The sequence below is a fragment of the Pelmatolapia mariae genome, linkage group LG20 (assembly GCF_036321145.2).
Source record: "Pelmatolapia mariae isolate MD_Pm_ZW linkage group LG20, Pm_UMD_F_2, whole genome shotgun sequence".
NCBI classification, from domain to species: Eukaryota; Metazoa; Chordata; class Actinopteri; order Cichliformes; family Cichlidae; genus Pelmatolapia; species Pelmatolapia mariae.
The window spans coordinates 32,800,714-32,828,050 of record NC_086244.1 but is presented as its reverse complement, the minus strand read 5'-3'; the positions used below and the strand labels follow the sequence as shown (position 1 = coordinate 32,828,050).

Here is a 27,337-nt window from a genome sequence, read left to right as displayed (position 1 = left end):
AAACACAGAGGCATGCTGCCACTGTATGTTCCATGTTTATCTCCAGTTAATCATAGAGTGGAGGCTCTTTTGCACTATGACATCAGTGAGCGAACACTTTGTCTGGCTGACACGGTCATGGCAACAGGCTAATGTTTCGATCAATATTCCACACAGATAGCGGACGATCCTGCAAGTATTCCTGTGGTGAATCACACAGATTCCACAGCTAATTATGGAAACACACCAGTACAACACACTGACACATTTCACTGATACATTACATTTCCTACCCCTTGTCAATAACCTTCACCAACACAACCACCGGCCTGGTTTAAACTTAACTCTTAAAAGCCCTCCGAAAATTTTACACAGACTTATTAGATGTCAGAAACAACAGAATAACAAGGTGAACTCTCACATCACATGTTAAAACCCACAATGCTTAGCAAATAATTAATATTTTTTACTGCTAATAAGTTTAAACTAAAACAAAATGTAAAAAATAAATGCTAAAAACATCGTACCTTTTCCCTCACCAAGTAATAGTAATATAGGAATTAATGTTTGAATTTGCTTTTTAGCATTTAGCTGCTTTACTTTCAAAGACCCAAAACTTTCACTGTCATGGCCTATATTGCACTTAATTAGAGTGGAGACACTGATATCCATGATTTAGTACACCTGCACACCTGAGGTTTATTTTTAAAGTGAGATGATCACCATGCTTTAAAAATCTCATCCTTGTATCAACAATTGTTTAAAAAAACTACACTTTTGTCATCTTTTAATAACATTATATATCAATGACAAAGATTTATTCTAGCATTAAGCACGCATCACAGCACTGACTAAAAGATTGATGGCATCAACATTAAAATAAGCTAAGGAGTTTAAGGAGCGGGTCACGTGTTTTTCTGACAGAAATGGGACACTTTGACATATTAGATACTAGAATTTTAACTATACTGATTTATCTACCTTAATGAAAACTAATACCTTATGTAACTAATACAGTGGATTTTGAAATCTCTGTGTATCATCAAATTTTACCATTCAGTTTATATGTAGGTGTGGTGCAAACCAAGCTCTCGTTATCATGAATCAATCATCATGCTCTACCCTAAAATGTAGTTAAAACATTTATTTATTGCGTAGGCCCCCCAACAAAGCTCAGAGCCATTGGGCTATGGACATGCATTCCCTTGGGGTATTTTGTGGTCTCACCCTAACAGCCTCAGCTGCTGTGGACATGCATTATCATTTCAGGCCTACGTTTGCCCCCAGATGCTGACTATATAGAGCCTGGAGTATTTGGAGGCCAGGTCAGCACAGTTTTTGTGGGTCACGTTAATATTTGTTGAACCAAATCTTCTCCCAGCTTCTGTCCCAACTTTGTCCACTTGCTTCTCTGGGGTACATGGGGGGTACATATTTCATTACAGACTAATAATAATCCTAGGTCAGCAATGCACTACGCATAGTTAGTTCATTTTGTCAAACTGTCATTTCTTAATTTAATAATCATAATAATAATAAATACAATAAATGTAATCTGTAATGTTTTTTTTAGCTATAAAACCTACTGTCAGTAGATTGTGTCCTCCTGTTTGTTGAGGTCATTGTAATCGTAAAGTCTTTATACGTTTGCTGAGACTTTGGACACAGTGACACAAACCTTAAATTGTACCATCTGAATACAGAGAGAAAGACTACCCCTTCATTCAAGATCTAATAACACCACAGCTGACAGTTCATTCCCTGCTTTGTCCAGATGAATGTCCTACACACACACACACACACACACACATGCTAATGTCCGTTTTCCACTTCATAACTCATTTTCTTATCATCTCAGGGTGATCTTGCTCTGTTGCCACAGTCTTACGAGTAAACATACCCCAATGCCCAACCTCAGCTGCGGGCACACACACACACGCACACACGCACACACACACGCGCACACACACACACGCACACACACACACGCACACACACACGCACACACACGCACACACACACACACACATCTCGAGGACGATTCATCCACAGCCTCTCCTCACTGAATAACTCCAACTGGTCGATAGTATTGACCACTACCACACTACAATATAATGCATGTTTCTTAATTAAAATCTGGCTCAGCACTTCGGGCCCAATCTAATATGGTCACAACCTCAATGGGAACGTTGTGTGAGGTTGAGTGTGTGACAAACCGTCACCGGGTTATGATGTTAGTCACAAGGGACAAGGTTACTACAGTATAAGGGGCTAGAGAGCATCAGTACTGTGTGTGGGTCGGTGTGTGTATAAATGCACAACTTGTGATTAAAACCTGCAGTTGAAACTCTGCTGTTAAATCAATAATAGATTTGAGTCAGACTGAAAAACAATACCGCGGGGTTCTTCAATGGACAGCTGGGTGGGAAAAAAGAACTCATAAAGCATTTGGAAATGTTTGGAAAATAAAAATGCAAATGGTCAGACTGAGCAGAGGAAGAAGCTGAATAAGAGCAGGAGGATTAGAATGAAAAGACAATGACAGGAAAAGGAAAGAAACACAACGTGTGCATGAAAGAAAAATCAGACGAGATAGGAGCGCAAGAGGTAAAAACACAGAATAGAGGAACAGGGTGGATGATGGGATTTCCAATGCATTTTTAATCAAATGATAAAGAAAGTGGTGTTTCTTGTTTGTTTGCTAGAAATGAATTACATAAACATGAATGATAACACAATCTGTTTACCTCTCTGTCACACCCATGTCCTCTGATGTTCTGCACACAAAAAACTGTATTTGAAACTAAATTTACATCATGTTGCACCAAAACAAAATCAGTTTGGGCTAAAAGCTTTTGAAATAGCTTTAGCAATGCTTTATCTATAGCAACATTACAGAATAATAAAAACGACATCGCTTGAATATTATAAATGCTATGTAGTGTTGAAAGTGCTGATTTTTCATACTTTTCCTAGAAGGGAACAATGACTAGCCAATAAAGTTTCTTTAATCGATTTAACGTGTTAATGTTTCTGCTTTGATTAAATTTCTTTGATGATTTAAAAAGCCTCATGAGACAAAGTATTGAGGACATCGCGCCAAAGGGTGTCTGCAGTCTTCAAGACACAGAAACCGATAAGACATCTCTCCAACCAGGAAGCCAGTCAGACAGCCAGATGGTGCAGACCTGTTTGCAGAGGTATGACAGTGTGAACGAGTTGTATCACCTTCCCCTCAAACAGTCTTATCATGCAGTGACAGCACCCAGCCGTCCTTTTAAAAACCACCTACGGCCAGTCTTTCCCTCTCCATCAGCCGCTGCTTTCTCTCCTTCTCTCTCATCCTTTTATCGACATCCTGCCTTCTGGTGTGTGGAGGTGTGATAGAAGTGGACATCAGTAGCGTCTGTATATTTTTGAGTTTGTTTTGGACTCTGAGGATAATTAAAAGTGTGCAGACATACACAAACGTGTGTGTAAAAGATCACTAGCATAGAATGGACCATCAAGTGCTGTATAGTGTGTCCTGTTTTTACATAGCCTACTGGCTAATGTGACAAGTATGTCCTGGCAAATCAAACAACATACAGAAACAAAATAAATAAAATAAATACTCCACAAGACGATCACAAAGTTACAGTATAACACATAAGGTCAATGTTGGTCTCTTTAACCCCCATCTTCATTGTCCTATGACCTTAACAAGCTAGCAAATTTAACATAAACAGCAACATTTCCTTAAGACAGGAAAAAGGCTGATTTGCAGTTTTCATTCACTTCAGCAGCAACAATTTTAATTACTAATGCAGAGCAATTTCAGTCAACTGCAACTTCAACAGAAAATAACAGTGAAAAATGTATTTTGCTCCAGAAAGCAAAAGTAGATAGACTATGAGTTTAGGAAAACCATCATAACTGCAATGAGTAAAATTTAAAATATAAATTTGTTTTTAAAAAAAATAAAATGTGTAATACATCAAAATTTCTCAAAGGAGATGATATTAAAAATGCCACATTTCTCATCTTTTTTATGTTTGTTTTTTAATTTAGTCTTTCTGTCTGCAGGTATATGAGGGCAGCAGAAGAATTTATCATTCAAAGCACGTCGTTACAAATTCCTTGCAGCTGTACTCAGACCTGTGTGTATGTGTGTGTGTGTGTGTGTGTGTGTGTGTGTGTGTGTGTGTGTGTGTGTGTGTGTGTGTGTTATTGTTAAGCTGAGTGTTTATGGCAAGCAGACTAAAGTTTGCATGTTTTTGATACTTGCATGTTAGCTTTTCTAAGCATGCACCTGTGTGCGCTAACGCATATTTGTATACCAAGGGTGTAAGTGTGTCCAGGTGTGTGATGCTAGCCCAGGGCCCCCCTCTCTGTCTCTCAGTTCTCGACTGGCTGGAGCCTCTCTGCTGCTCTGCTCTCATGGTTAATGCATGTGGAGAGAGAACTCTTGTCCCTCTAGCTTCTCCTCTTCTCTTTACTTCCCCAGAATAGAACTGATCCTCACCATACATGAAGGAAGATAACTCCCATTCCTTTCCCATTCCCTCCACACACAGCAAAGAAGAAATTACAAAAGCACAGAGACAGAGAGAAGGAGTGAGCGATAAGCTGACAGAGAAAAGGCTGGGAAGATAGGGAGGAAAGGGAGACATATGAAAAGGTAAGGTGGGAAGAAAGAGTAAAATAAGTCTCAAGAGTAGAGACATGAATGCTTTTAGATTCCCTCATCCCTTCTTCTATCCATGTGGAACCGTGCATAATGGCAAAACAGGATATCAAATAATTGCAATGAGCAACACTGAAACTGCACGTACCGAGTCTCAGGAAGCAACCAGTTAACAATGGAGCCCAGAGAACACTGCAGGGGACACATGGTTCGACTCTGTTGGTGCTAAGTGTTACAATAAACAGTGATGGCAAGCCAGGGAGGGATCATGCCCCTACATGAATGGCTTCTACTTTTCAATCAGAGTCATAGCAAGAGAGCGAACTGAGGGGTGATAGTCTAAAGATCTTTTCAGCATATTCTGTCATTTAATTTATAGAGCATGCTGTCATTTTTTGCTCATTGTTTAACAGCAATTTAATAATCATCCACCCATCCATCTGTGGTCTGGAACATATCCCAGCTGTCACAGGACGAGAGGCAGGGTACACCCTGGACAGGTTGCCAGTCTATTGCAGTGCTGCGACTATCATGTATTCTTAAAAATAGCCACGGAGAGAGCCATGATCCCTCTCTATGTGTTAGCTCTCCACAGACTGGCAACCTATCTGGGGCGTATCCTGCCTACTGCCTGATGATAGTTGGGATAGGCTCCAGCCAGCACAATATCTCTGTAATAAAGAATGATACTGAACTAACAGCCATCTTTATGATCCAGGTTTCGTTTCCTGTTTTTCTTTCTCCGGTAGTTTCCACTGCCAAGCAGGCTTGGCTTCAGCCAGTGCCAAGTTAAAGTGGCACAACAGACACAGACACACAAACATAGGGAAGCTATCACTGTGAGACTTCCGCTGGGCTATATTAGGAGATAATCCTGAACTGTCCTAACAGTGACACACACACACACACACACACACACACACAAACCATTTCCTGTAACTACTATCTGCTATTTAGAGGGAAATTTATTCAGCTACATCAAAGAGGGCTGCAGGTAGATTGGTGTTTACTGTAATGATTTCCCCTCACTGGAACCAAACACCCACAAACATAAAAACATGCCATTTGGCACTACATACACTAAGCAATGGGGCTGCACAATTAAGCAGATTTTAATCTTGATCACGATTTTGGCTTCCCACAATTAAATAAACATGATAGAGCGATAATGAAAATGTGAATTGTGCCAACACAATCCAAAGTAAAAGCAAATCCAGCACTCCCTAAATGACTGCCTCCAGATGGGCCAATCATGTTGCACCGTGCAGCTTTAGGTTTCTTGGACAAGTCTGGATGAGTAAAACACAAGAAATTTTAAATTGTCTGGCAGAGAAGAAGAACCTGTCCTTCGAAGTGAATCACCATCCATTGTTTGGAAACACCAGTGCTTTAGTGCAACTGACATTAACCCAGAAACCATATGCAAAGAGTGCTGTAGGTCTGCACCACAAAGCAACTTGACTAACTTATTCAAATGTCTGAAAACACAGCGTAAACTGCAGTATAATTAATGCATGAAGGTCAAGAAAAACAATGCGGCGGTTGCAAACAGGAATTATCCAACATCAACTCAAAGAGCCACAACTCATCAGCGTATTCTTCCAGCTCACAAAGATGCATTGAAATCACCAACCAGTTGCCTTCAGTTTGGCCAAAATCCAATAAACACGTTGAATACGTAAGAACTCAGGGAAATGGTCAACGTGCTTGACAAAAGATATGTTAATACAGGGCAAATAGAGAGGGATCTCACAGCTGTCGAGTCTCTTCAAGTTTCATTCACATCCATCGAGCAGGCACAATGAATGGAATCAAAGACTTTGCGTTCAGCTTCTAGGAGATGCACTCAGATCAGGTGAGGAAACACCTTATTTGTCAGCAAAGATGTTTTAATTAACAGGAATGCAGCACAGTGTGAATGTGAAAGAAGTTCCCTGTTGATTTAATTTTGTGTTAACTTTGGTCACATTTTTATTTATTTATTTATTTGTTTTTTTTTCTAAGTGTAGCACTGAATTGAGGTGAATGAGGAGTGCCAATTTTATTTTGAAAAGTTAGTTTACATGAAAGTCCAATAAAAGCATGTCTCACTCAGATCTCAATATTGTTGCAAATAATACATTTTGGCCATAATCATAATCAGTCGTACTAAACATGTCACTCAAAATAAATAGTTGATATTAGTGGTGCAACGGGTTGATCCGTAATCCGAACCGATCCCACTCCACGGTTCGGGACGCACGTGATCCGAAGATTCGAAAAAGAAGGAAAAAAAGTACGTGTATGGTGCGCGTGGTGGGTCTGTCAAGCAATAGTTATGGCCAGCGCTAGCGGTCCAAGTGGAGGAGCAGAGGAGTTTGTGGCATTTACGTAAGCAGCCCTTTGCTCCCCAATCCGACCGGGCTAAAGCTATTACAAAAGCTACTGGGGTGTTTAGCTGCAGACGGGAGGCCGTATTCCCTTGTGCAAAACAAGGGGTTTAAACTATGATGAACGTGCTTGAGCCACGCTATGATATCCCGTTGCGCGTCCACTTCAGTGACAAGATCGTACCCAGGCATGCATGAGCAGGAAAAGTTTAAAGTTATGGCTGAACTGTCCCAGGCATCTTCTGTTGCCCAACTACAAATGGGTGGACCTTCAGGTCAACGGAACGCTATGTGACCGTGACCGCTCATTATATCACAGCGGAGTGGTAGATACAAAGCCCTGTGCTGCCCTATACTGCGCCTTAATTTGTTTTTATATAATTCCGTGGAATGAGTCTTGAGTTGAATGTTTTTAATAGGCAAAAAATACTTTAAAAAGTTAATAAGTAAATGTTAAAATTTTGTCTTTTCTTCTTTTTTTGCTGATCCGAAATTTGATCCGATCCATGACTTAAAACCGTGATCCGATCTGAACCATGAGATTTTTTTATCCGTTGCACCACTAGTTGATATGCAGTCCTGCTTTCTATCACCCAGACATAAAAAAGCGAATACATCCAGTGCTGTGTGGGTTTTGGCTGAAATCTGACAGTAGACGACCAAATCTATGAATGCACTGATCCAGATACAGCTGCAGGAGTTGGCTTTGCTATTGAGTTTCTAATTGTTCCATTATGGGGGGTTGCAATTGGCCTTGCAGTGGACAGAACTCTGGTAAGCTTTTGAGTCAGTGTCAACACCTGTCCAAAGCTTTTCTGGTTAAAAAAAAAAAAAAAAATACACACACACAGGAAATTAGCAATACGCTGAAAAACTTCAACATTAGTTGCCATAACATCATCTGAAGTTATTAAAAGCGCTGACATCAGAAGCTAAAATAGCGACTTTCTATCTTCAGACAGAGGTGCTGAGATCCCAGTGCATTTACAGCCTCATGTGTTGATTGAGAGTTTTATCACAAGTGAACCAAAAATAAATGCATTAAGTCAAGTTTGACAAGCAGATTTAAAGGGGTTGCTGTCATGCTTCTTAGTCTATTCCTCAGATTGTTTTCACACTTAGGTTATTTATGTGATAATGTTCATTAGTCAGTGTATTGTAAAAAAAAAAAATAGTTGTTTGTTTAGTATTTGCACTGCTTGATGTTCAAACTGAAGAAATACCTGAATAAACTCTGTTATTTATGCACAGAGGACTATTATTATTTATGTGAAAATACAACATTAAAAAAAATATGTAAATGATACAAAATACACATTTACTTTAAATAAGATTAAGAAAAACAGAGCTGTGTCTGCTGATGTTTTGTTTTAATTTTTGCATTAGGACCCTGGCTTGGCACAAAAGAGTCAGTGGCTAAACAAACAAGTGCCATCTTTGACTGTACTACATAAACACAGATCATTTGGACATCAAGTACATTAAAAATAAGCTGCTGAAAATGCTTTTTTTCCTATGTGTATTAATGGTGTTTGTCTGGATTTGTGTTATTGAACTTAGTTGTATGTTTATGTTTCAGCATGCGTTCCCTGGTGGGCCTGTTCATGCTGTTGCCATCACACTCATTCCCAGCAGGTTCCTTCGCCTCAGTGTCTCAACATGTTCAAGGAGCTTCACATGTGGGAACACAAAGCACTGCCTGCTATCAAAGCATACACATCCTCAAACATGCATCATGGATACAATGACCTTCGCTGTGGGTAACCTGGTTTCCATGGTTGCCTGCCAAAGTGTGAAAAAAAACCCTGAGACCTCAGAGTACAGCTGAGGAAGATTAAAGATACACAGAAAAATTACAAAAAGAAGTGCAGGTTTTTATTCAAAGCAGGACAGTGTGCTTCTGTTTGACTAATTGGAAAGAGCAGCACAGTAACCAGTGCAGGGTTAGAGGTGGTATCCCCACTGGGGACACTCACAGTCAGAAAGAGCCTGATGAAGATAAAACATGTCCTACAAAATATGTGAAGAATATGTGAACTCAGATCATCCTCTCAAGGAGGCCATTGTGATTCTGTCATACTGAAACATATTAAATAAACTTAATGGCAGGACATGAAATCATGTATTTATAACTGGTACTTTAATAGTCTAAATGTGAACTTTATAGATGAGATGAGGTAGATACAGAGTAATGTTTAGGGAACGGAAAAGTTTTCTGGCAATTCTTATGATTATATAAGAGCAGGCCGAACATGTCTATTGGTCTAAATGCACTGAGTTGATGCCATGTGATTGGATGATTAGATGTTTGAGTTAACGACCAACAGATCAGGTGTAACCAATGAAGTGGCCAGTGAGTGCATATTTAATTTAAAATAGTGCAGAGGTAACTTCTCAAATGTGGAAACTAAATGGAAAATAAAATTAATGAATAATTTTCGAATAATAGAAATTATTAGCAGTATAAATGGAGAGAGGCGTGGCACTCTGTGAGGGACTGTGTTACAAATAGTCAAAAAGAGTTCAAGAAAGAGAAAGAAAAGGGAAAAATCATATTAAATTTTATAAATATTATGCACATAGTCATGTGTATGGTGTTACAGTGGTGGATGCTTCTATTAAAGATTGCCTAAGTCAAAGTTTCAAATTTTGGAGGTAGACCAAAAAAGCTTTTTTAGTTGAGAAGAATTCTCAAAGACAAAGAGTCTTTTGTACTCTGTATGTAAAAGTCTTTACAAGATATTTCATTCCTTTAGCATCTTTAGAAACCAAAACCATTTCCACTTCAATTTACATTTTAGCATATTTCCCTCACATACACCGTTTAACAGGGACAGCAGTAGAAATCATGTCCCAAAATAGCATCCTGCTACAGTGTTCTTGCTGTCCACTCTCCTACTTCCAGGGGTTAAAGTGGACAGCAACACCTTCAATTACTAGATAATTACATTTGACAGGTAGATTAATATAAATACTGTTGAGTGAGGACACGTAGCCTGGAGTTGCTTCCAGCTCATGGTTATGCGAGTTATTTCTGAGTAATTTTTTTCACTAACACTGCCTGCACTCTGGGTTCCCCCACCTGCCAAGTCTGTTTGTAATGTAACCTCTATTTACTTCCAAAAAATGCTTGAGAGCTCATATATGTATATTTGGATATGACAGTTGTCATTGCCAATCAAAATGGGAAACTGAGAGGCAGTGCCCACAAGCACTTGGTTCTATTTGTAAAGGAAAAGGAAGTGTTGGAAGTTTTTTATATTTCTTTGTAGATCATGGCCAACGTGCTCCAGGCTAAAGAGATCAGGACCCATCTGGTTTGTGTCAGTTCACCATTCAAAAGCCAACATTCATGATGGCATTGATGCCACGTGGCATGAGTAACTTGTCACATCTTTGAAAGCATTAATGAAGCAATATTTGTTGACATACACACAACAGTTTTCGTCTTATGTTTGTTTGTTTGGTGCTGTCCTGCAAAAATGTTGTGCATGCATTGGTATGACATGAAAAAGTCTTATCAGATAATTTTTAAAAAATCTGGTATATTGTGACATGAAAAATATACTAACGGAGACCGAACTGTTGAGGAGCTTGAATTCTTTCCAAGTAAGCAATAGAGGAAAACACTTCAAGACAAAAACTGATCTCTCACATGGGTGGTGTTTAAAGAGGTGACGCAAGCATGCCCTATCCCACGTTTTTGAAACGTGGTATTGGGATCAAATTCAAAATTAGTTTATATTTTTCAAAAAACACTTTAACACATATTTTGTGTTGTGCTTGTGCTATCTTTACTTAAATACAGAGCTACAAATTACCACATTCGATTTTAATTTAGATTTAAATGTCACAGAGCAACTTCTTGGGGAAGTTGGAGGGATATATTGCATACACATTTCTCTACTCAAGTAAATTTGTTTGTAGGCATGCTGTGTACTCTATGTGCTTCCATATATGTGTGTGTGTGTATGCGCGTGCACATTTCCACTGAGTTGTCAGTGTTACTGGAGGCATTCAAATTGGATTTTTGCTGCTTGGCGGAGGTTTATGCAGACACTGGGGCTTTTGATTCAGTGCTCACTCACGGACAGCCATGCATGGCAGACTGTTTCCTTAAGAGAGAAAGGAGGAGAGCAGCAAACGGAGGAGGGATACCAAAGATGTGTGGCGTGAGACAGTGAGAGGCCAGACAGTGAGCTAGAGGAGTAGATAAAATGTGGAAGGCATATTAGAAAGCAAGAAATGGGGGCCGAAGCCACCAAGAATGCAGGAGGAGGACAATGCCAAGTGATGGGCAGAAAGAAAAAATCTGCTACGTGATTTGTCAGAAAAGAGCGTAAATCATATTTTCAACACTTACTGAAAAATGCTTTACCCACATTTCAGTTATTTGGAAAGGTGACTTTAAAAGAGGTGATTACTTTCAGTGCTTAAAATGAAACTTAATTGCATGTCTGAATTCATAAAATCATTTTAAATCCTTCCTGGCAGTGATAATTATTTGTGACTTCTTTTTCACGCTACCATATGATTGCACTTAAGCCAGTGTCTGCAGCTCATTTAAGACTGCTGCTATTGATAGGAAGCTTTCAGACAGCTGGGGAAAGGAGCTTGCCGATAATGATTTCCTTAAACAACAAGCTCCTTTACAACAGCAATAAACTGGACGAGCTATAATGGAGCTATTGTGTGGATAATAGCAGTTTAGTTAGCAACTTGTAATATGATCAACAGCATCGTGTGGAAAACACTCTCAAAATAAAATCAATATAAAGCTTTCATTTCTGTTGTAGCACACTTATTTTGGAAGACATTGACAGGGAACGATTTATGGCTGTTTGTGTTAAGGTTACTGTAAAGGTAACGCTGTTGAATAAATCCACAGGTTAAAGACCTGCCGAATCAGACTTTAACTCTTTAACACAACATATCTTTTTCTTTGGTGTCTAATATTAATACAATGAACATATAGACATATAAAGATGCATGCTTACATAGGGCAAGTAGTCTTCAAACATTGAAAGAAAAGACCCAACTGTGTAGTGATGAGCTGGGACCAGCCATTATATTTACATTAATTCAATGTTGTCTAAATTATTGCCATTATCAGCCTTCTGTGCTGATGAGAATATATCCTCTCATTTAGGTCATTCCGGTCGTGTCCATCATTATGGGGGAAAACAACCTCTTTTTTCCCCTTTTTTGGTGGTTATGAATAACTCCTTCCAGTCCTCTGGGGGGAAAGTGCCATTAGTGTGATAAATACATTCTGTTATTACCGAAAAATGTGAAAGGTAATTACCAAAGTGTCATTCCTGTAACCTGTGTCATTAGCTTTCCTTTTTTTGCGTGTTAGTAATGTCATCATCAGCATGGTTACCAGGATTAGAATAGCCACCAGTGTAGATATGCACATTACTGAGATGGGTGCAAGTACTCATCACACTGTGGGTTTGAGTTTGTCACGTGGCCTGGCTGGCATTTTATCTATTTATACTCTACTATTGAATAAGATTTAGACATTACATTTTGGTTAACTTGCAGAAAATTACTGCCTCAAACCCTAAAACATTATTAGAGAGCCTTGTTCCAAAGAAATAAAAGAAGAAATTCTCTAGGTCTAAAACTTTTCCTAATGCACCTACTGTAGTAATGTGAAGTTAAGAAAGATATTATTACCTTCATAGCACGGTTTACCAACCAACTACCATCTTAAGAGCTTCCAATTACCTCTCACAGCCTTTGAATCTGTCAGTGAAAAACATTGCCACTGATCTTATTATATGACGTCAGAAATTTCCAAGATATGCAGTCACAATTTTGCCTCTGTTTATGTACAGTTTTTCCCATTTATCAAAAGTTTTACTTTAAAGTGCTCCTATGTGGAAGCCTGCAAGTGGGTGACTCAGGCTTTAAATTACTAATAATTACTATCAGATTAGATACGCATTTACAGCAGTATCAATACCAGTGGCACTGTGCCTCTTTACCTCTTTCGCCTGACACATAATGTTACTCAGCTACTACTACTAATTACCCAAGAGCAGCATTAGCTGTATGTTATAAAAAGCACAGTTATTAAATACAAACACAGTTATTTGGACAGCACGGTGGAATGGTGGTTAGCACTGTTGCCTCACAGCAAGAAGGTCCTAAGTTCCTGAATTCCACCGTCAGGGCGGGGTCTTTCTGCATGGAGTTTGCATGTTCTTCCCGTGTTTGCGTGGGTTCTCTCCGGGTAATCCAGCTTCCTCCCACAGTCCAAAGACATGCAGTTAGTGGGGACAGGTCAACTGGAAACTCTAAATTGCCCATAGATGTGAATGGTTGTCTGTGTTAGCCCTGCAACTGCGACCTGTCCAGGGTGTACCCTGCTTCTTGCGGTCCCAGATTGGAGCAGGCTGCCTTACCAACTCTATTTGGTCAGCAATGAACTTAGGGTGCCAAGTCACCATAGGTGCAGCACTACCTGAGGCAACCTGAAAATATTATATATATATATATACATAATGCCTTAGAATTTTTGTCATTTTTTCCCCTGTCAAATCAAAAATGGTATTGAGTATTTTTCAGGTATTATGTTTAAAATTCTAGTATCATCTCAACCCTGCTGTCAGTTAGTTAGTTCACAGTGAAATGGGCTTAAATGTTACCATAATAACAGTGATGATTTCTCACTCCCCCAAGCAAGTTTGAAAATATATAAATTTACATCTGCAGCAGTGCAAACAGAGATATTTACTTCTTGAGACAAATGGCAGCAGCTTGCATGACTGCTTTATTAAAGCAAGGTAGAATTATTGTTTTACATGCCTCATACTGTACGAGGAATGTTTTGTTATTGCATACAGGATGGTACCCATGTAATGGAGTGCCGTAATTAATCATATTTAGTCTTATTTCCCCTGATTACCACTGAAACTGACTCATAACACTGTTGTGGTGCCAGGGCTCGAACTTGAGACTGGAATAATTTGGTCATGGGAAATGTTTTCTTTCAGGCCTTTCAACGACTTTTAATACGTGGTAAATGTTCAAAATGGTCTGTTTTAACCAAAAACATGATATTAAAAAAAAAAAATTTAACTGAAGTACTCTGTTTGTCAAAGTTTTATCAAAACTGCAGAAAGTTGGCGACCTCTGTGCACCATGCGCCTCAACATCTGCTCTGCTTTTCTCTTTGTTGCTTTGGTTCCCAATATATTTCATTGAGGAAATTTCACAGCTGGACTTGTTGCACAGGTGATATCCTATCACGGTACTGCACTGGAATTCACTGAGCTCCTGAGAGCGACCCATTCTTTCACAAATGTTCGTAGAAGCAGTCTGCACACCTAGGTGCTTGATTTTATACACCTGTAACCATGGAAGTGATAGAATCAACTGAATTCAACGATTTGGATGTGCAAGTCAATACTTTTGGCATTTTTATTATATGTTATGGATTACCAAATACAATGGAGGCACAAGCACACACATAGAAAGAACGTGTGAAGGGCAGGTGCTTTGATTTGAGAGGAGAGAGAAGCACAGTCTACAGATTTCACCAAAAAAACGAATTAATCCAAAACACACACACACACACACATTTCTATTAGCAGCCCTACATGCACGCTGAGTCTAAAATTAGCACTCAATCTGTTGAACAACAAACAGGCTACAGGGAGGAAGACATGCTGCCAAAAGGTTTAGCCGAAAGAAAAGACAGGGACAGATGCAGGTAGACAAGACTTAGTCAGTATTAACAACAGTGCTTATAAGACATAAAACTTTAACACACGTTTTAGTTATACTCATTATGTAATACTGATATATAATAATAAGAATTATAATATTTGCATATTTAAACAAAATAGACTGATTTGAACTCTTGTTATGGATCAAATTCGGATGCTTTTTTTTTATTGATATGTTAATGTTCATGCAGAAAAGGTTTAAAAAATGGATGATAGCTTGTTTTTTTTCTGTTGTTATTTTGCTTTTTTTGGCATTAGCTGTAAATCTCTGTTTACTGCTATCTTGGCAAAGTATTTTAGCCCTAAAGGTAACTTCCTGTAATGAAACAGCTGCATGAATACTGTAAATGTACAACAATTTCATAGTATCACAAATGAATTAATGACAGTTTTTACTGTCAAACCATTTTTTGTTTGTATTTTTCAATGAAAGATGTAACAAGTGAACACAATTTAAGAAAGATGTAAAACACATTACTGTAATACTCCACCTAATTAAAAAAACATGAGAGAGATTTTCTATTCCTTCTTCTCAAGGCACTGGGATAAAGGCCTCAATGCTTTTAATTCTGTTTTGAATAATGGAATAGTCTTGTCATATATCACATAGAATAATAAAATGGAGTCAGCACATCAGTTTGCATGACTACATCTGGCACAGTGTATTTTCCAGCAGATGAATGTCATTTGGAATAAAATAATGCAATTTAGCTGAGAACGATACAAGAGATAAGGATCATTAAAAGTGAAAATATTTTATAAGATTTCAGGAAATTGGTAACTTTACTTTTCCCACAGATTTTTCAATAAAATAAAGTAAAAAACCAAAGAAAAAAAGAGAAAGAAATCTGTCAATAACATCTACGAAGTGGTAAAGTAAAAAATGAACAGCTTTGGGCTCCATGAATGAGAAACACTTGGAATAATTTTGAAGTCTCCTTTTCCTTATTATAGTCCATAACATGATTTGGAAAAGTCCATCAAAAAGTCTCATCAAATATTAACAACATTACATCTACATAATGAAATTTTAAATAAGACAGTAAACAACAATCATAAAACAGTGTGTCAGAGTCTAACCATGTTAGTGAGAATACTAGCAGCTGGTTTCTTCAATAAACATACCACCATCAAAGACCCAGAATAGATGCACGGGTGGACGAGGTTTAACCTCCTAAGACCTGAACTCTTTCATGGCATGCCTTTTTAATTTCTCTTTGCTTTTTGGGCTGATTGGGACCTGATAATGTAAAAACAAAGAATTACCTGATTTTTTTTCTGAAAAAAATGAGATCCATATATGAGGACATTTGTTTTAAATTTCGATAGAACAGTGGCAGTATATTGTCCTCGTAAGTGGATATCAGGCCCTTGTAGAGCAAAATTTAATATTTTGGTCTATATAACCCAAAATGTGATGTCCACATATGTGGACGCCAGGTCCTAGGAGGTTAATGATGCTGTGTATTGAAGTTCTAGGATATTGCCCTATTAGCAAATTTTCAGTTGTTGTTTGTGTGTGTCTTCCCTCAGTTTACTATACCTAGCAAGATTTTCTGTATTAGGCAAGTGACAAAGCTATCATGTAGTTAGGCAGACTGAAAAAGCTTTATAATTGTACTGATATTGACGTAAGTATGTTCATACCACTGACTAACAAAGGTATAGTTGGCAACTTGTTTTCATGTTAAAAAGTATAATATTTGTCGTCTTCTGAAAAAAAAAGTTTATACTTTGCAGGTTTTGCCTCAAGTACTTTATTGGAACTAGCGTGTTATCCCACCTCAGAAGGTGTAATCAAAGAGCTACACTTTATGCAAAGTTAATAATAAAATATTTAGTATAACTAAGTTAAACTGTATGATGCAGTGTGATCACGGGAGGAAGAAGATAGACTAATTGCATGAGTACTAATGTTAAGGTTTTAAAGTAAAGCTATGGAAATATTACCCATGTTACCTAAGTAACCTATTTCTTTCCAAGGTTTCAAACGGCTCTTTAACAAGAGACTATATAACTTACATGAACCAATGGAATTCTTTCTTATTCCAGAGCAGGTTTCCGATCTTTGTTTACTTAAACTGCAATAGATCAAGAATCCTCAGCAAATGAAGAGAAGAAACAAAAGGTCAGTGGTTAAACTGTTGTTATAATAGTATACAAATACAATGGCCCAAGTAGAGGATTTTTAAGAGGGATAGCAGGTCTTGTTGGTTTGTCTGTAAAGTGAGGGCTGAGCTGCTGAAGGAAGGCGGTCAATTTTTTGTGTTTGTTTTTATCCCTTTTCTTTTAAGACTTCTGTTTACTGCAACATTAAAAGCCAAATTTGACTGTTTTTTCAGTCTAATCTTCAGAACATCTGGAAAGGTAACAACCCGCAACACATTAGCAAATAATCTTTATGGATTCAGATGTGAACCAACACAGCAAGGCTTTTTAGCATATTTCCCCAGGTGTACTTTTTTCAAGGAATGAATAACTCACATAAATGAGCTGCAAATACATGTCGTGTGGGTGTTTCACTATCCCCCATCTATATTCATAAGAGCTGCAACACTCGGGGTTTATCCTTTTAATGTGCTAAACTGACAACTCCAGTACGCACCGCACAGCACACACAAAACATCAAATGAGCAGGAGTTCATCTGGTTCATTCCTAGATGCTATTTATCCATTTTAAAACAAAAAATGCCACCTGTAATTTTACTGCAGGCATATCGGAAACACAGATGGTGATGACTGTAATATATTGGGTGTGCTGGGAGTGCTGTTAATTTCCAGCTTGTTCTGAGTACTCCTCCTGCCACCAGAGGGCAGACATGTGTTGTAATTGTGGAGTGATTTGGAAATTTAAAAAGCCATTATTTCTTGAGCTCCCATTTGTTTTTTCTGGCAGTTACGATACCATACATGGTGACAGATGTCTGTCAAGAACAGATTTAGCAAGTGCAGTTCAACAGATTCACAGCTCAAGCCATATTCGTCTTTCACGTGCCGCAGTCACAGCTAAGCAGAGAGCAGGATTGGCTAGGTACGTGGATTGATGAGGAAGGCAGAGAAATCTACAAGAGTCTGAACTGGGCGGACAGGAAGAAAGAGGACCCCACTAAGATACTGAATAGGTTTGCCAGCTACATAAAACCAAGGGAAACTAAGCTAATTGCTTGTCATTGCTTCAACAGGCAAGGCCAAGTGAAAGTTTTGACCGCTTTGAATAGGATTAGGGTTGCTTTTAATGGACTGTGAGTATACTGACTCAGATGACATGGTAGTCGATGCCAAAATTGTGGGACTTAGTGGAAAAAGAGTGTAACAAAGACTACTTGATAGAGGTGAGGATCTGACACTTCCTATAGCCATAGAGATTCCCCAGGAGTATGAATTGTCTCAGAGACAAATGCCAGCGCAAAAGGAGTTGTACATCCTGTGTCAGACAGCCTGCAGCACTGAAAGAGAAAATTGTGCAGAAACTACATGAGATGGAAAGAAATCGCCACATTGCTAAAGTTGAACAACCCATGAAATGGGTCAGCTCCATGGTAGCAGTCACCCGAGGAGGCAAAGTAAGGATTTGTTTTGATCCTAGTATTCTGCGTAAAGTCCTCAAAAGAGAGCATTACCCCATGCACACTATTGAGGAGGTTGTATCTGTCATGCCAGGTGCAAAAATATTCTCAGTCCTGGATGCAAACTCTGGATTTCTGTAGCTAGAACTTGATGAAGAGTCTTCATTCCTCACAACCTTCAACACTCCTGTTGACAGGTACCGATGGCTCAGACTGCTGTTTTATTCGCAAGACTCAAGTGCCATACGTTGGACACTTACTCACTGCAGATGGTCTTAAGCCAGACCCAGCTAAAGTTGAGGCATTATTTGCATGGCTCCCCCCTCTGATAAAAAAGGTCTACGGTGTTTTCTGGGGTTTGTCACATATTTCACCAAGGTTAAGGGAGTGAGGAAGATGCATCCCTGTGACATTTACTGAAAAGCAACATGGAGTTTGCTTGGCAGCCAAATCATCAGAAAGACTCTGACAAATTGAGGAGATAATTTAACCATTTAAATAAGCTGTGTTGGATCAAGATAACACATCACACATCAAAACCTGCAGGACTCTGGCCCTTGAGGCCTGGAGTTCCCCACAACTGGTCTAGGTTTCTAACAGATGCAGAAACGAGCTATGCACAAATAGAAAAGGAAATGCTGTATATTGTCCACGTTTGCACCAAGTTTCATCATTACATCTTTGGTAAACAGGTCACAGTTTTCAATGACCAAAAACTAATTGAAGACATTTTCAGTGAAGGAAAGTGAGCAGCAAGCATACACAGAGAAAGAACTGCAAGTTTTTCCGAGCCATCAGGGATGGCCTGAGAACAGAAGAGATAGTCCTGTTGCCATTCAACCATACTGGAACTTGAGGAGCCAACCAACTTTAGGGTTTCTCCATCTGCTGAATCCCACTTTCACCTCTTCCCTACTCATTTTCCCTTTTAGATGTAAAGTCACCCTCCACAATGTGGGAAACAGAAAATAGAGCTATATTTTATTTTCCTTTTCTTTGATTTGTGATCTCTTATTCTTAGTTAAGAGAAAGCTCTCCAGAGACCAGTGCGGTGTGGTGGTCCGAAAGGATAGTTGGAGGTGAGCTTCCCTCCCTCCAGGACATGTACAGGAAGCGGTGCCTGAGGAAAGCGGGGAGGATCATCAAAGACTCCAGTCACCCCAGACTGTTCAGACTACTTCTGTCAGGAAAACACGAACACAGTGTACAGTCGAGTCTTAATAGCTTACTTACAACTGGGCTCGTCAGGCACTCTTTTTGGCTGCAGTGGTTATTATTATATTTACATGCTTCCAGCTCCCGTTTCTGGTCGGTGACAACTTGTACTTTTCGACTCTCCTTTTTCTCCCTCCTCGTGCTCACAGACACATAACGGGTATGGCAGTCCATTCTCCCTGCAGCACAGACTACACTGCCCATGAAGTTACATTCTTTAGGGCGATGCCTGTAACACTCTGCCTATTGCCTTCATGTTAAATCATTTTTGAATAATAATTTTTAAAACTATTTCTTTACATCATTATGTGGGCCGCAAGTAGGGGTGACATGGGCCGCGAGATTGAAAAACATGCATTAGAGCCTCTTATTGCGTGTTTGTGTTGCTGTTTGTGATTCCACCGGTGTGGAATTACCAAAAATAGAGAGGGCATAGCCTAACATATGAAACAGGAAAAGACCCCTGTGTAATCCATTTATTTCAACAAAGTAACTGTATTCTGAATACCACCCTTGTAAACGGTAACTGTAACGGAATACAGTTACTCATATTTTGTATTTTAAATACGTAATGCCGGTACATGTGTACCGTTACTCCCCAACACTGGACACTTTACTGTCACTTTATTGAAACTATGATATTTTATGCACTCCATATTGCACATAAATGCCATTTTTGAACAGTATTCATCTACTGACTTTCTGTATATGCATATACACATACACACATATGTATGTGTATATATATATATATATATATTTGGTATGCATATTTAGTAATGTGCATTTTTTTTTAATATTTCTTATATTTTGTACACCACTATTGCTTGTGAAGCTTGCACACAAGAACTTCCCTCACATGTGCTGTACCAGTGTACCAGTAATGCGATGTGACACTAAAAGTGATTTGATTTGATGAGTATTCTTAGTTTTGTGTTTTCTTTTTTGTTTATTTTTAAGGGTTTGTGGTTAAAGTCTTGTAGTTTTGATTGTCTGTTTTCTGTGTATTCTTTGTCTGTTTCCCCAGTCATGTCTCTGTTTATTCTCCCTTTGTGTTTGTCAAGTCTGTATGTCTCAGTCTTAATGGTAGCATCCTGTTTTATTTTGATAGTTTCTTGTCCCGCTTGTATTCAGTTTTGCTTCCCCTGTCTGACTTTGTTCACTTGTGCCTTCTTTTGCCCAGCTGTTTTGCATCTTCCTAGTTACCTCATGTGCGTATTAAAGTCCTCAGTTTCCCTCTGGTCTTCATCATGTCATTGTTGTACTCACCTTATGTTTTTGTTAAGCTTGCTGGTGCTAGCTAATAAAGCTGCACTTTGAGTTTACTTTAGTCTGAGGGTTCCTGCATTTTGGGTATGCTCTCCACCTACCACACAGCACGCCTTGGCAATATTTTCTGTTACTGCAGCGTGCAGAAGACTTAAGCCATGAATTGATTACACACTGGATTATGAATTCAAATGATTTTCTTGTAAATCAGTAAACAGTCAATTTAATTTTCACCATTCAAATTTGTTCTGTTGGAGTTTTATCGGTAACTCATTGAAGTGTTATTGAGTATTCATAACCAGCCACTTTGCACATACAGTGAGTGAAAGCATTGGGTAAACTGAATCAGGCCAAATTAAATCAAGCTATCAGAACTGAGTGGACTCGTATTGATAAGAGAGTTAGAACAACTAAAAGAAACTTTGATTAACCTGAAATGTTAATCAAATTAAGAAATGAAGACATATGTGTATGTAGACTTACTGGTCATTTAATCTAACTAATTTTAACTGATGCCCAATGCCAGTGAACTATCGCGTCCTAAATGTTATGCAGCTATCTGCCACTAGATGGTGAATCGCTGTTGAGAAACCCCATAAATCTGTGAATCTTGGTCTATCTTTTTGTTACCACTATTAGTACAAGGTCATGGATACAAGCAGCGGAAATGAGTTTTCTCTGAAAGGTGGATGGGCTGTTCCTTAGCGATAGGGTGATGAGTTTGTTCATTTGGGAGGGGTTCAGCGTAGAGTCGCTACTCTTCCACATCGAAAGGATACGGCTAACACCGTCATCTCCTGGGTAAAGTCTTCAGACCAGGCGTGTGTTAGCAGCCAGAGGCCACAACATAGACCCGGGTATGCTGGAGCGATTACATCTATCAGCTGTCCTGGGAAACACTCGACATTTCCCCGGATAAGCTGGGGGAAGTGGCAAGAGGAAAGTTTGGGTTTCCCTGCTGCCACCACGACCTGACTGACAGATAAGCGGAAGAAAATAGCTCAATGTTTTATTGATTTGTTATGTTAGATTTTACCTTGTTCAAGTGGTTGTCATGAATTTTCAACAATCTGCATCATTAATAACGCACAGCAAGTCGCGATTTATTCATCTTCCAGATGTTCTCATATTTTAGAAATACATGAACATATATTACATTTATATTTTTTCATATCATATATATAAGTATTTTTCTTCTTCGCTGTCTGGATCATAACTTGTAATGTTGATAATGCACAATGCAAGGTGACGCACAGTTAATCAACATGATTCGTTATCGAAGAATGTCATTAATGGCTTAAAACGCCTTTCTTATCAGTTTTTGACATTTTCCATTAAATGGTTTTGACATTTAACTAAATATTTCAGTGTTTCTTAGTTTTAGACTAGTCAATTAGTCTACTTTTTTCCCCTCATTTAGTTGAGTAAGAATTTAGTCGCTTTCTTAGTGTAGGTAATTATTACACTAATGCAAAAGTGCTATACCATTTGCAAAAAAAATACAGCCCGCTGACATGACAATATAATCCACAGTTTGTATATTCAGTGCATGATTCCAAATGACTCATCATTGTGCACAAATGCCAATTAATGGCATGAAAGCCAAGTTTCATAAATGCCACCTTCTTGAATTAGATACATCGATCATAATCTCTCTCTCATCCTGCTATTTGGCTGGATAATTGATGTCTCTCTCCTGGTTTGGTGTTCTCAGTGTGAGATCAGATATGCAACTTGGAGTTCTCTATAAGACGACTCGCTCAGTTAAAGTACTTTTCTGCATTTTTTTTTAATAAAACAATTTGGTTAAGCCTCAACATACAGATGTAAAGAATTAAAACTTTGAGCGAGAAAATGTCTTATGCCTTTTTGTGCCATTTATTTTTCCTGTCTTCTCCTTTTCCTATTAAAATATAATTAATCATAAAATATAAAAAACACACCTTTATCAATTGTATTCTAGCTGTCATGTGGTATTTTCTGTTCGTAAATACCCATAATAAAAACATAGCTGATTCCCAATATAGCTAAAATAATCTCTTTCCTTGCCTGGCTGCATCTGTTTAATGTTAAATTATGCAAATCAAATCAGAACATAGCACAGCAGATATGGAGCATAGCCCTGCTTGTCGGATTACTAGGGTACATGGTACATTGATTAGAAGTGATATTAGTGGATAATGTTTAGATTAAGTATTAATCTATATATGCAGACATAACATGGCTGGATCCCTTCACACACAGAAGTAAAGGAAGAGGGTTTTTTGTATGAGTCTATTTATTTCAGTGGAAGCAGAAAACCTTCAGTGTGTATTTTTTTTCCTAAAAGGATGGGAAAGAAATGTGTGGATTTCAATATAATAAACCCTAAAAAATATTTAAGGAGTGACAGACAGTTGTCAGTGTTTGCTTTGTGCATTATTGGATGTTATGGAGCATATTTGTTTAATTATGGCATTTAAATGTTTTATTTTTGTATGCTTATGCTTACTAATCTCATGCTGTCGTTAGTAAATAAGTCATATTAATATTGTAATTTGCTTTGCATTAATAAGGTTTGCAAGACAGAACTGTGGGACCATTGACTAGCAGGGACATTGAAAACAGTGAGAATGTTAACAGGAGAAGAGAGCTGATCCATAATTCATACAAACCCAAACAACAGCAGGACCAGAGAATTAATCGGTACAAGATGGAGGGTTTGTGACTCAAATGCAGCAAACAGATGCAACATGTTTTCCCCCCATCTCCACCATTCTACAGATATGTGAACGAAAGATAATAAAGGGCTTCTTCACCTAAGGGTATATTGAGTTTTATGCTGTTGAGTTATATTTTCTCTACAGGAAATCTCTGTTGGTTCCTTCAATTGATTAACATCACAATTTATTGCACAGGCTTAATGCACGAAGTATGTACGTGTGTGTGTGTGCGCGCGTGCGTGTGTGTGGGTTTTCCATAAAGGGCTGTTTGAGGTTAAAGTTAGGGTGAGTGCCAACATCAGTGAGTGTCCACAGACAGTATGCATGTGTCTATGTAGTGTTGTTGTATGTGTGAAGCTATGTGAGTGTATACGCGTGCGTGTATTTTGTGTTTTTTAATATATTACAAATCTGAGGCTTATCAATCTCTGCCTTCCCCCACTTCATTAGCACAATCCACTGTTATCAGCATGTACTACTCACTCTCTCTTTCCTTTACATACACACACTGGACCGCAAGTAGAGGATCTGCAAATCTGATCTAAGTTTCGTACAAAAAATGATCACATACAAGTCTGACAGAAGTTGCTATACTACAAATAGAGTAGGAGAGCTCAAAAAACACACAACAGCGGTAAAACCTTGACAGGCTATGCTAATAATTACTTAACATTAACACTGTATCGTTCACAAGAAGCTGACACCCTGCATATAAGCTCTAAAATCATCTTTGTTCTGACTATGTATTATGCAACCACCAGCTCCAGGCTAACACATTTTAAAGGATATGTTTTGTGACGTAAAAGTATGACGACACAGCAAGTGTTAGTGATAGTGAACATGATTCCACATTTACTAAGCTGTATTAGTTTCCTTTTTTTTAAACAGAAAGAAGACTTTTACTTGCCAGCACAATCTGTGAGTGTTCTAACCCTGAATATAATTAGCCATTTACTATGCTAATTTGTTAGCATGGAGCAATGGGGGTGAATGATGTACTAGGTACATACTTCTGGTTCCAGTGTGCCAAAGCAAATGAAAAATGAGTCACAACAACACAAACACAGTTGTTTGTTTAATTCAGCAGAGTGTTTGTTGTGGTGTCTGTGAATGAGAAGCGCCTGTATCTGACAACAGTGGGAATCAATGAGTGTCGGCATGGCTAATATATCAGAGAGAGTCTTATGCTTTTGAATCTAGTGAGGTTGTGCTCTCTGTCTAAAGTCTTTCTGCTCAGAGATGTTGATATTTGATATTAGTCATCAGATGCTGACAAGAGGCTGATAGTTTGACCCCATCACCAAAAGCGAGCATCAACCTCTCAATCAAAACGAGACTCTTAACCTTTTTCCTCCTCCTCATCCCTACATACACCTCTGAACATCGCACTGATCCATCCTTTCAACTTGTCTTTTGACTGCAAAATACAAGAATCCTTGGCCTTCTGTTTTCACATCACACCTAAGTTGAGTCTCATTTGTGACCCATGTGTCATGTCTTAGCACACTAATGGAGATTCTGGCACCAAGGAAGTGCTTTGACTTGATGAATCTACATATGCACAGTCTATCACAAATAAAGTTCTTTATGCAGCTTTTGTACTGCTTATTCAAACTGCTCACTGTTTTTATATAAATGACATGTATTTAATTATTTATATAACTTTATTCTTTCACACTTCTGGGCCCAACACTGCCCTCACCTTAAGCCATTTCTCCCATTTCTTTGATCGCTGCATTTACTCCCTTCTTTCGGTCACTCACATCAGTTCAATCTGATCCAAGTCAAATGTGTTTTATTGGTCAAAAAAGAAGTGCCTCTTCAAGCAAAAACTTCTCTCACTCCCTCTCTCTATCTGTCCTTCTTTTCATTCACTGACTCAACAGGCCAGAAAAAACATCTGAAACCATCTCTCTGATCGATCCATTCTTCAACATTCAGAGTTTAGCTGCACGGTCCCCTTTTTTTCTGTTATTTCTAAACATTTAAAACTGAAGGATTGCCTTCTGTCCACCAATAGTATTAATTTGATAATTACCTAAACACTTAGTAATGAGCCTGATCATATTATTTATATATATTATATTATATATATTTATAAACAAATAGTCATGCAAGCACCTCTTGACTGTTAAATCTGACCTACCTCAGTGAGGTGGGGGTTGGGGTTGAATCCACACTGGTTGCAGACAGTGGCCTTGCACTGGGTGCAGGTGTTGTAGTTGGGTACAGCCGGTGGGTTGGACAGCTCTGTGGTGGTGCACACTGGGCACAGCTTGCTGCTCGGCATGGGTGCTATCTGTGGCACTGAGTATGGTGAGGTGGGTGTCACACCACGGTCAGGAGACAAAGAAGGAGACCGACCTGTCCTGGAGCCGCCGGAACCACTGAAGTCAACTTGGAGGTTTCGGCGAGAGGCATGTTGACCGGGACTTTGACCTCCATGACCCCCCATGCTAGACCCAGCTGGACCGTGACCCATCCCTTGACCAGACCCTGGGCCCTGCCCCATTCCAGAGGCCTGGCTGGACTGCATATGTCTAGGAGAGGTAGGAGCTTCATGAGTGGCCAGGCGGTAAGGCTCACCAGCTCTTGACCCTATTCCTCCACTGCCCATTCCTCCTCCCATTCCCCCCATTCCTCCTCCCATTCCCCCCATTCCTCCTCCCATTCCCCCCATCCCTCCTCCACCTAATCCTCCCATCCCTCCCATCCCTCCTCCCATTCCCCCCATCCCGCCTCCACCTATTCCTCCCATACCTCCTCCCATTCCTCCCATCCCGCCTCCTCCCATTCCTCCCATCCCACCTCCTCCCATTCCACCCATCCCGCCTCCTCCCATTCCTCCTCCTCCCATTCCTCCCATCCCACCTCCTCCCATTCCACCCATCCCTCCTCCTCCCATTCCTCCTCCTCCATGGCCTCCTTGTTGCATGCCAGGCTTGGGACTACCCATTGAACCCATTGGACCCCTAGAAGAGACAAAGCAAAGGAAAAAAAGTCAAAATCAGACGTTTCTGTTAAAATCTCTAAAACAGAAATTCATTCTCCCTTCCCAAAAAGTGACAGCACACTGGCACTGCAGGTTAACTGATATTTAAGGAATTTGGATCAGGATATTGTTTCTTACACTCACAACAACCAAAATTATACTAAGGCACAAGTGTCATAAACAAATAAACAGTGTGCTTCTCTGGAAGGCAGTGTTCCAGCAGTAAACATTGTTGCAAACGTTTTCATAAGTAGCTTACATTATCTACATTAATCTAGGTTCTTATGCAGAATTACATTTATTTGTGGGTAACAGTCGAGATTACATTAAAATATGCCCAGTTAACACATCTACTGTATGGCAGTCCTTCCAGGATGCTTGTTTTATCTGTATATAGGATAATAAGTTCATGGCTGATTATTGCTGGGACTAAATCACTCTGTACTGAAACACCAAAACATTGCCATTTATTTGTTTCTATGTCTTGCATATAGGTCAGACTAAGACTAAAAACTTTTTGTCTAGAAAGGCAACACTGTATGCATTGTTGTAATAAGTAAGAAAAAATAATGAGTATTGCTTTGGTTTGAATTTACTTTGATTTTCTCTTGTCTAAACAGGGTCAAAAGTAAACATGCAGGCTTAAATATAAAGATGCATTCACTTAAAGCTTTTAATTAGTCAGGCTGAAGACTCTATTTTTAACTTGGAAAGGCCAAGGCCTATTAACTTCTCATTAGTGATCACAGTTAACTACAGCTGGTATTTTCTCTTTGCAGGCATAAAAAGGAATTGTTTAACAGCACTCAGTGGACTGACTGCCACTCAGAACAATTAAAA

At 39.0% G+C, this 27,337-nt stretch overlaps 1 protein-coding gene across 7 annotated transcripts in view; it reads right to left on the bottom strand.

Annotated features, from left to right (window-relative positions):
* bsna (bassoon presynaptic cytomatrix protein a) overlaps positions 1 to 26,308 on the bottom strand; it is a 129,342-nt gene extending 103,034 nt beyond the window's left edge. For all 7 annotated transcript variants that reach the window (XM_063463298.1, XM_063463300.1, XM_063463299.1 and 4 more), the window contains exon 1: positions 25,652 to 26,308. In XM_063463298.1, the coding sequence (XP_063319368.1) occupies positions 25,652 to 26,308 (657 nt within the window). The remainder of the gene's footprint in view (positions 1 to 25,651) is intronic.
* Positions 26,309 to 27,337: the final 1,029 nt, after the last annotated feature.